The sequence below is a fragment of the Lactuca saligna genome, chromosome 2 (genome assembly GCF_052625555.1).
Source record: "Lactuca saligna cultivar CGN05327 chromosome 2, ASM5262555v1, whole genome shotgun sequence".
Lineage (NCBI taxonomy): Eukaryota > Viridiplantae > Streptophyta > Magnoliopsida > Asterales > Asteraceae > Lactuca > Lactuca saligna.
Genome location: NC_136418.1, coordinates 146,234,962 through 146,247,170, shown reverse-complemented (window position 1 = coordinate 146,247,170; position 12,209 = coordinate 146,234,962). Strand labels below are relative to the sequence as shown.

At 33.6% G+C, this 12,209-nt stretch overlaps 2 protein-coding genes across 2 annotated transcripts; both read right to left on the bottom strand.

Annotated features, from left to right (window-relative positions):
- Positions 1-1,389: 1,389 nt before the first annotated feature.
- Positions 1,390-4,445, bottom strand: LOC145031976 (putative amino-acid acetyltransferase NAGS2, chloroplastic). Its single transcript, XM_078980635.1, has 9 exons — positions 3,915-4,445; positions 3,722-3,809; positions 3,437-3,642; positions 3,196-3,347; positions 2,661-3,078; positions 2,460-2,557; positions 2,252-2,363; positions 2,001-2,160; positions 1,390-1,915 (listed from the first exon to the last, which is right to left on the bottom strand). The coding sequence occupies exons 1-9, from the start codon at positions 4,254-4,256 to the stop codon at positions 1,692-1,694; spliced, it is 1,800 nt and encodes a 599-aa protein (XP_078836761.1). The 5' UTR covers positions 4,257-4,445; the 3' UTR covers positions 1,390-1,691.
- A 5,426-nt stretch (positions 4,446-9,871) lies between these two features.
- LOC145031975 (uncharacterized) lies at positions 9,872-11,647 on the bottom strand. Its single transcript, XM_078980634.1, has 4 exons — positions 11,401-11,647; positions 10,951-11,328; positions 10,705-10,850; positions 9,872-10,157 (listed from the first exon to the last, which is right to left on the bottom strand). Exons 2-4 carry the CDS (start codon positions 11,189-11,191, stop codon positions 10,047-10,049), a joined length of 498 nt encoding a protein of 165 aa, XP_078836760.1. The 5' UTR covers positions 11,192-11,328; positions 11,401-11,647; the 3' UTR covers positions 9,872-10,046.
- Positions 11,648-12,209: the final 562 nt, after the last annotated feature.

Below are 12,209 nucleotides of genomic sequence, written 5' to 3'. Positions count from 1 at the left end.
GCAAATTTTGCCCTATTTAATCCGGTTCACCCGCCCTTTCCTGTACAAACTTGTAATTTCATTGCCAGACCTTCAAATGCGTTGTTTCTTCACTTTTGGCCCAATGGTTTTGAAGTGTTTCTAAAATATCCCTTTTTTTAAAAACTATATATAGTTTCAGCTTTGGAATTTCTATCTATTGTTTCTTAAAAGGTTACAAATTTTGTTTTCGTTTACAAAAAACTATTATTTAAAAAAAAAATACTATCACAAAGTATGAGTTGTAACTTTTATTCTGAAAATACCATTAAATTAAAGATATTTAATGAACAAAATGTTCCAATTGCTTAGCTTATAATAATAATAATAATAATAATAATAATAATAGTAATAATAATAATAATAATTTTAAGTTTAACATCTCAAGTAATATGTTGCTCATTTATAATATTAACATTTTCTTAAACTTATTTTCAATTTAACATACAAAATCCGAAGAATCGAAGATCTTCATTTTCAGTAATCATGAATGAACACATTGTAGCTTAAGAAATATAGTTTAAAAAATATATCATTTTTATTAAGAAAAAATCAGTAAATTGTACCACTAAAGATCTCAAGTTGCATAATGTGCCAAGGTTACTATCAAGTGAAGGTAAATTGCAAAAAACTAACAGTTTGTTTGATCAGAAAAGTCGGTTGATTACATAAATAACATATATAGACTTACAAACACTCTCTTATTTAGATAGATAATGATCATATTCTTAGGATTTTCTTCTTTTTATCTCCATAGATGGTTTTGGCCAAAAGGTTCTCACCAAGAAAAAGCACAGGTAAACTTTTTGACTAACTCGTTTGAAAAAAAGGTAACACTTAAACTAGGTGATGTTTTGGTTTTGATTTTTTTTTTATAAATTGTTGAAAAAACACATCTGTAGATCTAACAAAAGTTTCCTATCTCACAAGCTTGAAGGAGGAAAATTTCATAGCAATCTACTAAAAAGTTGTGACAAAGCATGAAAAATAGTGCATTGAAAATCTAACATATGTTTATACCATTTACATCATGATATGTTTGGTTTTCTTTTGTCCGATGTTGTGGATAGATGTTGATGTAGTTTTTTTTTAATTAGTTTGTCATCCATAAAGAATTAGTAGCATAATTTGTTGTCATTTGCCTTCCAACTTAATGTAAAAATTAACAAGTAATAAAAGAATCATGTTGTATACAAGTGTTAGTAGCGTAATTTATAAACAGATGCTAGTGTTTTTCAGATGGCAAAACTAATTCTTTTAAAAACATAATATAGATCTTGGAATCATAAGATTACTATGCATGATCTGTTGTTCTCTATTGAATAACTTCACAGCTTCTGTAACAAAAAAACCTAAAGTATCAAACACAAATAAACAAATAAACATGTGTTGATTTTCCATACATGCTTTCTCATATTTTATCATTTTATTTCCTCACTCCCCAGGTCCACAAGAGGGATTTACCCCATTTAGATCATGCATGCATCAATGCATGTTTTCCTCGGCCCATCCAAATACTAAAACATCCTCTTTATAAAGTAACTATCACAAACATTCTCTTATTTATATTTTTTTTTTAAAAAAACACATGCACACTAACAAACTTATTCATAAATTACGGATTCCACTAGCGTAATTTATAAAGTAACTAGCTCCATCTATATCAACACAACTCAAGCAAACATACTATTAAAACGGATTCCACTAGTGTCAGGTAGCAGTTGTTTCATATAATACTTAGATCCCCGCGATAAATTTATCCTTTTCCTCCTTTCCTCTGGTATACCCTCAATCGAGCACTCCGAAAACCCCCGCCTTACAAACCAATCTGCTGTTCGAGTTGTCAGCAAGAACAGCTTCTGTAGTCCCATTGAAGATGCTTTTTTCTCAATATAATCTGCCATCATTATCAAAATCAGCCAAAAAAAAAACCTATTGACTTTTCTTCTAATTTTCAGTAAATAAAACAGGTCAAAACATACCAAGCAATTTGTCCCCTTGCCCTTGTCCCCTACAGTCCGGAGAAACAGCAATCGCAGCCACCTCCCCACACTTTTCTTCATAAAATGGAAAAAGAGCAGCACACGCGATAATTTGCCCCTCTCTCTCCACCACAATGAAAGAATCCAATGCTTTCAGTAACTAACACAACATAACATAATGTACAATCAACTTATCTAAATATGACATAAACCAAAATTAATATTTATCAAAAAGAACGCATTTTTTTCACCTCTTCATCGGTTCTCTTGACCAGAGTTCCAGAATCTTCCAAAGGTTTGAATATTTGTCTTATTCCAGGAAGATCATCCACCTTTCCCATTCTGGTACCTTCATAAAGATCACTAAAAAAATACAAAATAATATATATATATCAATCTTAAATCTTCTGTTTTATATGTGTAAGATATATTAGGATGATATATATACATATAACATACCTAGCCACCATAGTCCCTACTCCATCTCTTTGGAAGAGCTCCTTCAGTAGCACTCCAGATATACTCCCATCTAGCAAATGAACTCTCTGGACACCTCCCTAATGTAAAGTATAAAAAAAAAAAAAAAAAAAAAAAACATAATTAGTAGTGTTCATTAAGTTAATTTATAGTACAAAATTAATAATTATTTTAAGAACTTACTCTACAAACAAAAGCTGCAGCTGCCAACTCTGATAAATACCCATTTGATCTACTCAACCTTTCTTGTCCTCCAATGGCAAACCCTTGTTCACTTGACCACAAACCATTTCCATTATCAAAACCAACACCATTCTGGAATTTGGCAGTATACCTGTCACTCGATGCCATTCCATTCATGGTGCTAAAATCAATGGAATTGGAATTGGAAATGGAATTGGAGTCTTCCTCTCCGATGGCTTTTACGTAATTAGCAGCAATCTCACTTTGTTTAGCTCGTCTACGAATCAACATGTCTGCATCTTCAAGAGTCAAAAACCTAATCAAACGACCCCATTCATCCAAAATTGGACCATCAATGACGCATATAAGCTTCTCAGCTCCAAGAGCTAAAGCGCAAGCTGTAGCAACTTCATATGTGCTGGATTATTGGAAGCAGGAAACATTAGTAACTGTTAGTATTTTCAGTTAGAGATCATGGCAAACAGTAAAAGGTACCTATAAGTAATTAGTAAATCCATTTTACTATATAGCATACTTGCAATTTAGCACTTCACCAGAGCTTGAATGTCCAAGGTTGCTTAAGATGACAATGGAATCATTGTCCAGCTTCTTACGAATGCGTTCAACATCAACTTTCTTTACTTCACCTGTTGCTCCGTAATCAATTCCTTCAACAACTCCTCTTTTCTGTCAAATGTTATACATGGATTAGTTTACAACAATGGAAGAGAAGAACACAGCAATGGAAGAGAGGAACGAAACGTGTGAAAGATTACCTTGGCTGCAAGAAAATTACCACTTTCAACACTAACACTGTCATGCCAGCGCCTGTTTTCTCCATGTCTGCGTATGCTGCATAAGGATGGTCCCGGAGAGAGTTTTGCCTCGATCATGAAACGGATTCTTCCAGCTGAATCCATTGCTGCATCCAGAGAATCGGGGTCTGTGATTCTGTATCTTCCAACATACTTAGGTTCACAACCTGTTAATAGATTCGTGAGTGATGAACTGATGATGTAAGTAACAGAAGCGTTTGTTACAGAAGTACAATTTTAACTCACCTTTTTCCGCTAATCGCTGGTCGATTTGTACATGTGTCCCTGGAACAAGAACAAATTTGATTCCGAGACCATGAAGGAGCGAGATATCCTGCATTCAGATCGAGAATTTCAGTTCTTCGTTCTATTAATAGGTTAACTTAATCACATATCAGACAACAGGAATCGGATGATTGAATGTAAATTAGAGACTTGCCATTAAAATAGGATCTAAAAGGGAGCTATCGATAACTTCAGCAGAAAGAACAACAACAAAGGTGCTGCCACGATGAGCCGTGAAATACGGCCACGCTTCCCGGAAAAACGTCACAAAGACCTCGTCCTTCATATCATTAATGTTGGCTTCGCCGGCGCCTTCACTCTCAAATTCGCCCAAAACATTACAAGTGCTGAAGGAAACGTTCTTTCTCTTGAAACTTGCAACGGAATTGAACACCGGCATCTTCACCGACCCAGTCGTACTACCAAGGTCCGAAGTAGCCTTTTGACGACACAAGGTTTGGAGGGAGATGCAGGAAGTCGAAGATGAAACAGCCATAGTAGAGCTTAATCGCAGCTTGGAGGTAATGAGACTATGAGAGGATGGTAGTGTTGTGGAGGAGCGGTGGCAAAATAACGATATTTTTTGCTTTCGGCGGAGGACCCCCCACGGGCCGCCGCACCGCTAGGGTTAGACGGTCAACGAACGTAAAAGAGTCCAAAATTCGCGTTTGGGTGGCAAAGATGGACTTCATTGAGGCTTATATAAAATTGCCATATGACTACAAATCAATTTCTAATATTTAAAAATCTTTTAAAGGTTTTAGAAATAAATCTTGCGTATTAATTTATCTAATTAAACTATATTTTATAAATTAAGATATAAAACATAAGCAACGTATTTATATTTATTTTGTCAAGATTTTGGAATTAGTTAAGGTTTCCGAAAACATTTCAAATTTAGTAATTAAAAACCATAAAACTAACATTTCCATAAATCAAATCACTTTCTTTAGCCTAAATGTTAGTAAGCATTCTTTCAAATTGTTCAAAAATTTTGTCATTGTTAAGGGGGAGTACGTACACTATCATTTTCAACAAAGGAAAATTGAGTAAAGCATTACAAGTCAAATCGAAGAGTCTAAAGCAAAAACTATGGCACGTAGGTTTTTATAGTAATCACACGGGTTGATTATCTAGAACAAGAATCAAATTGATACTTGTTATCATTTGTAATTCATTTTTCTTCTTTGATATGAAAGCACTCACATAGTATTTTGGAAGCGTTCAAGTTTCATTTAGTATATTTAAATAAATGATGATAACCACGGATGTTTAGTGCATCATAAATATATATCTCAGATACCTGTCATTTGTCAATTTTGACGAAAACATATGCCTTTATTTTAGACATCTAAACATACTGTATTATATATATATATATATATATATATATATATATATATATATATATATATATATATATATATATATATATATATATATAGGGAAAAGGGAATATACATTACAGCCCCACCTAAGCTTAGGTACTAAACCTCTTAAAAATACATTGTTTTACTATATAAAGATTACGGTTAATGGATTCACGGTTAATACTTCAAAATGTAAATTCAAGATCGACACAATATGGTTTAGGGTTTAGGGTTTAGGTTTAGGGTTTAGATTTAGGGTTTAGGGTTTAAGTTTAGGGTTTAGATTTAGGGTTTAGGGTTTAGGGTTTAAATTTAGGGTTAATGGATTCACGGTTAATACTTCAAAATGTAAATTCAAGATCAACACAATAGGGTTTAGGTTTAGGGTTTAGGGTTAGGGTTTAGAGTTTAGGGTTTAGATTTAGGGTTTAGGGTTTAAGTTTAGGGTTTAGGGTTTCAGGTTTAGGGTTTAGGGTTTAGGGTTTAAATTTAGGGTTTAGGGCTTAGTAATGTTCACTTGGGTAAAGTAATAAACGATAATTGATGAAAGAAAACAGAGATGGTAAAACAATAATGAAAGAAATAAATGTTATGGAGGATGATATATTTACCAAGTGAAACCAAACCGGGCATATTTAGCTTGTTAAAACGACATATTTTAAAGGTTTAGTACATAAGCTTAGGTGGGGCTGTAATGTATATTCCCTATCCCCATATATATATATATATATATATATATATATATATATATATATATATATAGAGAGAGAGAGAGAGAGAGAGAGAGCGGGGGTATAAACTAAACCTATCATGAACATAAGATATAACATAATCACATATATTGCATCGGGCTTGCCCAACATCGGACCGAAGTCCGAAACATATAACATATAACATAAACATGCATGAATCACAAAGACATCAAGCATACATAACTACTTCTCGAGAGCGCCCCGGTATCGGACCGAAGTCCGAAAACATATAAATTGCATCGGGCTAACCCCGACATACTGCAAATACATAAACGGGCCGACATTGGTGCCTTAGACCCATTCCTACTGGAGGAAAACTCACCTCGTATGACTGACTGCTGAAGACCCGAGTAAAGAATCCCTATCTACTACTCCGGTAACTCTCTGGCTATAAATTCCATAATGACAATCAGTTAGAAACCGATAACTATTCTTAGGGTAAAATGACCATTTTACCCCTGGTCAAAGTCAACCTTCCAGGTTGATCGAACTTGTCGAGTCCTAGAACTTAGAACCCTGGAATCGCGACTCGACTTGCCGAGTTAACCCCATGACTCGTTGAGTTCCCAAGCTACATGTCATTGCAATTTTACGAACTGACTCGCCGAGTCGTCCTTAGACTCGCCGAGTCTTGGCATAAACAGAAAAGGGAAAATATCCTTTTACTCGGCGAGTTCTTTAATCGAATCGGCGAGTCCTATGAACATCATCGGGGTTTCTTCATCGGACTCATCGAGTTCCCTCATGAACTCGTCGAGTCCCATGCAGATCTAACCTAGTTAACTGGTTTCACACTTCTACATCTCCAAAATACATATCTAGGTTGTTTCCAAGGTCCATTTCTATAAAGTTGGAGACTTGATGGCTTTACATACCTCAAATGAACCCAAACTCAAGTTATAGCAATCTACTTTCATGAACATGGTCATGGCTTGGATAGAAACGGATGCAAGACCCTTTTTATGGCTCCAGAGGCCCTAAATTACAGAAAAGGAGAATTGCATTGCATACAACCCAAAGAGAATAACTTTTCCTCATCAAATGGGTCAAAAAAAAACCCAAGAATCCACATACAAGGAGATCTAAGCTATAGTTCATCAAGCTAAGAGCTTCTTACCTCAGAAAGTTGCCAAAGATTAGTGTGTTCTTGGATCTTGTTCTCTTTCCCCAAGCTTGTTAGCTCCAAGCTCTTGCAACTTCCTTCAATGGCACCAAAACACACTCAAAAACTCAAGGGGAAGTCTCTCAAACGAACTAGGGTTTCTAAAGGATATGGAGGCTGATAAGGGAGGCCCAAAGGGAGATTAAGACGTTTAAATAGGGTGCAAAACCCCAAAAATAAGGTTTCCTCCTGACATGCCTACTCGTTGAGTCCATGCTAGGACTCGCCAAGTAGACTTTTTAAACCCCGTGTCTAATCTGGCATATACTCGTCGAGCAGCTCGAAAATAAATGCTTGATAAATTAAGAAATTGCGTGCCAAGAACGGGGTGTTACAAATTTACTGATTTTTAAAATTTTACTTTTTCAAAAAATGCAGTTTTTTTTACATGGAGTTTTTTTTTTTTTTTTTTTTTTTTTTTTTTTTTTTTTTAAGTTATGGTTTTCTTGAAAAAAAATATGTTTTTTTTTTTTTTAAAAATTGCAGTTTTTTTTGGGGAAAAATTGCATTTTTTTAAAAAAATTATAGTTTTTTTTAAAAAATATATATTTTTTTCAATTTTTTTAAAAGTTCATGTTTTCTGAAAAATATTAAAAAATCTCCATTTAAAAAAAATCAAAAATTATTTAAAAAAAATATGAAATTTGATTTATTATGTTAATTGTGTCAAATAACACAAAAAAATAAACATTAAACGAGATTAGTACAATTACGACCGTACCCTTCATGAATTCGTTTTGATATAACACTCCACTTTTGGTTCTCGGGTTCTCGGGAAATTATAAGTTCTCAACCGATCTCACCCCTATATATATATATATATATATATATATATATATATATATATATATAGAGAGAGAGAGAGAGAGAGAGAGAGATAGAGAGAAAGAGAAAGAGGGAGAGAGAGATAGAGAGAGAGTTAGGTTCAAGTATCTAACTAAGTATTGTGTGGATGTAAGAATCATTATGGACCAATCATTTCAAATTTAGTTAAATAGATAAGGGTAGAATAGTAATCTTTTATATTTATTAAATAATATCCTTAATTATCATCTCATTTTTTATGAAAAACAATTAAATTTAGATGAAAAAATCAATCTTTAATCGTTATATATATGAACTGGAAGCCCTAAACAAAACTCAATCGGAGGCATCGTCCATGCCTCCTATCGATTCCTCCATTACCGGTCTTCCATCGACGAATAAGAAATTCCAACAAAACCTTGATCGGAAAAACAAAGCTGACTGACAAGAACCCATTTACCGAATCTGAAGTGATAAGTGGTTTCGATTTTCGTATACAGACAATGATTAGCGAAACCAGAAAGGAGTACGAATCTTACTTGAGAGAGCTCGTCGATTTCTTAAGAACCAACCTGCAACAACAACAAAATCATTTGAAAACTCCCACTTGAAGTGCTTTAATGACAACATTGATTCAGTTTCCTTCAGTTCAGAGTAAGATGAGAAGTGGATACGAGGGATGGGAGGTGGGTGTTGGCTTCGATTTTAGTTTTAGAAAGAGGCAGACAAAGCTTTTGATTTGGATCTTATGGGGGATCCGATGAAGTGTAGGGATGAACATACAAAAAAAAATTCCAGAAAGAAACCTACACATACACACATACATAAATTGATTGTAAATTGAATTTTGTGGGTTTTCTTTTGAGAGAGAGATTTTCATGTGTATGTATATTCATCAGAAATCGGTGGAGTAACCAGTGAAATGAGAGAGAAAGAGTCAGAGAGAGAGAGAGAGAGTACATTGGGGGTGGGGTGTAATTTTTTTTAATGAAAATAAAATTAAACTAGTTATAGAAAAATGAAAAAAGAAATCAAAAGGGAATAACCGTATTTTTAAGTTTTTTTTGGTTAAAAACCTAGAAAAACATTGATTTTAGATCTTTCATACAAATTGAAAACTTTTTGGATTTTATTTAAAGTTTTTTGAATATCAGACAAAGTTGAAAATAAGAATGGTAAACCAACATACAAATAAAGATGTGTCTCACTTTTAAATATACACCTAACTCTTTATCTTTAATCTAAAGATAGTAATTAATAGTATTAAAATTATAATCTTGAAATCATTATCCCTATTAATTAGATTTTGTTTTTTTTTATCTTTTTATTTTCACCTTCAAATAATATATAATTTTAATTTAAAAACTATTAATTAAATGTGCATTTTTTATTTTTCAAAGATAAAATAGTAATTTATTTAGATTTTCTCATATGCTATTTTGTATCTAAAAATAAACAATACTACAATAATTTTTCAATATAAATATCATTATTCATTCACAACATACTTTAAAAATACGACATCCAAAACCGATTTTTTTTTTTCAGTTTTACCTTTGAGTTTAAAAGGTTCATCTTCACCTCTTACATGGAAGAAAAATGTACTACCCTAAACTTTTTTTTTTGGCTCCGCCATTGTTTTTGCAATTGGTAACGTTTTTCCAATATATATATATATATATATATATATATATATATATATATATATATATATATATATATATATATATATATATATATATATATATATATATATATATATATACATACCAGATGAGATGCTTGTTTTGTCTAGGTCATAATAAATGTTGCCAAATGTTTGTGGTAATTTCAAAACACGGGGTCACAATCATATAGTTTTGCGTCCGACCAGTTTTATAGGCTAGATGTATACATTACATAAATACACTATTATGTTACGTTGAAATTGTGGGGTACCCTTGAAAAATATATGTACTACATGAAGTTTTTATAAGAGTAATATTTGAATTTTTAGATGAATAACAGAATAAGTTTTATGAGATTCTTGATTTTAATTTATGCAACACTGATCTTGCTCACAAGAAGAAAGATGAAATCAACTTAACCAAACATTTTTACACTACATTAAACTTAAAGACCCCAAAAATCTCCATCTACATTTAACTATTAACTATCAATTAAATGCAAGTTTATGATAAAACACCCTGGAAATTTCTTCAATCTTCATTTTCAGAAATACTATTCAACGCCGGTTTCCATTGATGTTGATTATGACGTCTTCTATTGTTTCTGTTTCTGTTATTTTTGTCACGCTGCACCTTGTGACTCTAAGAAAAAAAATACATAAATGATTTTGTGTTTTATTTATCATGACATTCAAGAAATATTACCCAGAAAATGAAATTATTGATTTTTGAAAAGGGAAATTTTTAATATAAAAAAGGGGAAAGGGATATTATGGATGAAACAATATTTTCACTTCAGCTTTTAGTGAAACGTGGAGTCACGTACAATTGTACAAAGGTAAAGAGTAATATCTTTTGGAAGAGGCAAGAAGAATAAGCTTTCGTAAAATTGGAAAAAAAGAATGGCGAGAAAGGAAAAAAGATTCGTTGGCCCATTGCGTGAACGTGAAACGAAAAGCTACGAATGCCATAAATTACAATGTCGTACATGATGTACAAAACCACAATTTCCATGGCAAATTTCTGAAAGTAACTTGAAAACCGATCAAATCCATAAAAATGATCATAGAAAACTGTAAGGAAATCATCCAAATGTTGTGTTTTGTGTTTATCATTTGGAAACGAATATGATCGAACAAAATTTTAGCGATTCAGAGTATTTGTGGAGGACGACGGAAAATTTGATTACCTTCACGGAGGATGCATTTGCATTTGCATTTGGTGGTTTTGTCGGAGCTCCGGCAAGGCCTTTCTTCTCCAACACTAGCACTCCTCTTTCTTTCAGCAACTTCCCTAGTTTCACGCACTTCTTCGCGGCAAACTCTTTCAACACATCTAAAAAAAAAATTAAACGATCCAGCGCACAATTTGAAGATGTTATAACGTGTAGATTGATAAATCATCGTAGAATCGTACATGAACTCCACTAGATTACCTTCGAAACGGATTAATCGGTAAACTCTACCAATAACCAACGGATCGTCTGGCCGGAGAAGTTTCAGCTGTTTCACCGGCAATCCATTCTCGGACTGCGACGTCACGACAACGGCGACGTAATGGCCAGGGTTTAAACTCATGACGTGTCGAGCGCTAACCGACTTGTAAATCCTCTCGATCTTGTTTCCCGGATGCATAATAACCACCGTCGCCGCCTCCGCCGCTTGACAATTCCCCATACCACGATGATCGATCCAATTAATCAATGTCGTAACTCAAACGTTCCGAAGGTGATTCAGAAATGAGAGATCAGAAATCAAATAGCCTTACGAGTTACGTTACGTCTTCCAGTTGTGAATTTTAATACTGAATCAGTCTGTACCGAATATAAGGAACTGTGATTATCGAGAATGAATTTTGAGGACAGAGAGGGCTAAAATGTACGAACCTGTAGAGAGTTTCAGAGCTAATAAATGAGAGGGAAATTGTGAATAAGATTGACGTGATCGTCACGTTGATCTAGGGGCAAAATCTGAGTACGAACTACGAAGGTTCCTTTGATGATGTGAGAAGGTGTTACTCCATGAGTGAAATGCAGGATGTGGTAGGTAAAACTTAAAAGAAGGGTGAATTAAATTGAAGATGGAAATGGAGAAGACGATGGAGGTGGGGGCATGGAGGATTATGATTTAAGTACTGCAATCAATCCACCGGCATCCAATATTTGTTGGTATCGTAGGTCGGTGGGTCTACACTAATTATATATGTACGAGTTTAACCAACAAGCTCCTATAAAACAAAAATCTTGATTTCTTAAGCCACTCAGTGGGTCTACCTCTTGATTTCTTAAGTTGCAAAAATATGTTGTTGCAATTCAGCTTATGGTTTTGGAAGAATCTTCTGATTCTATTCATGATTATATGAGAATGTCAGAACGAACTGCACGAGAAAGTTTGTATAGATTGGCAAGATGTGTTATCGAAACCTTCGATGATAAATACTTGCGCAAACTTTCATTGAATAACATGCAATAACTATATGCGGCGCATGAAGAACGACATGGTTTTTCGAAAATACTTGGAAGCATTGATTGAACAAAGTGGATATGGAGAAATTACCCTATGACGTGGAAAGGTCAATACACAAATGGTCATTTTGGATTGCATTCGTTAGTGTTAGAGGTTGTTGCATCATAAGACTTATGGATTTGGCATGCTTTTTTTGGAGTTGCAGGTTCTAACAACGACATAAATATTT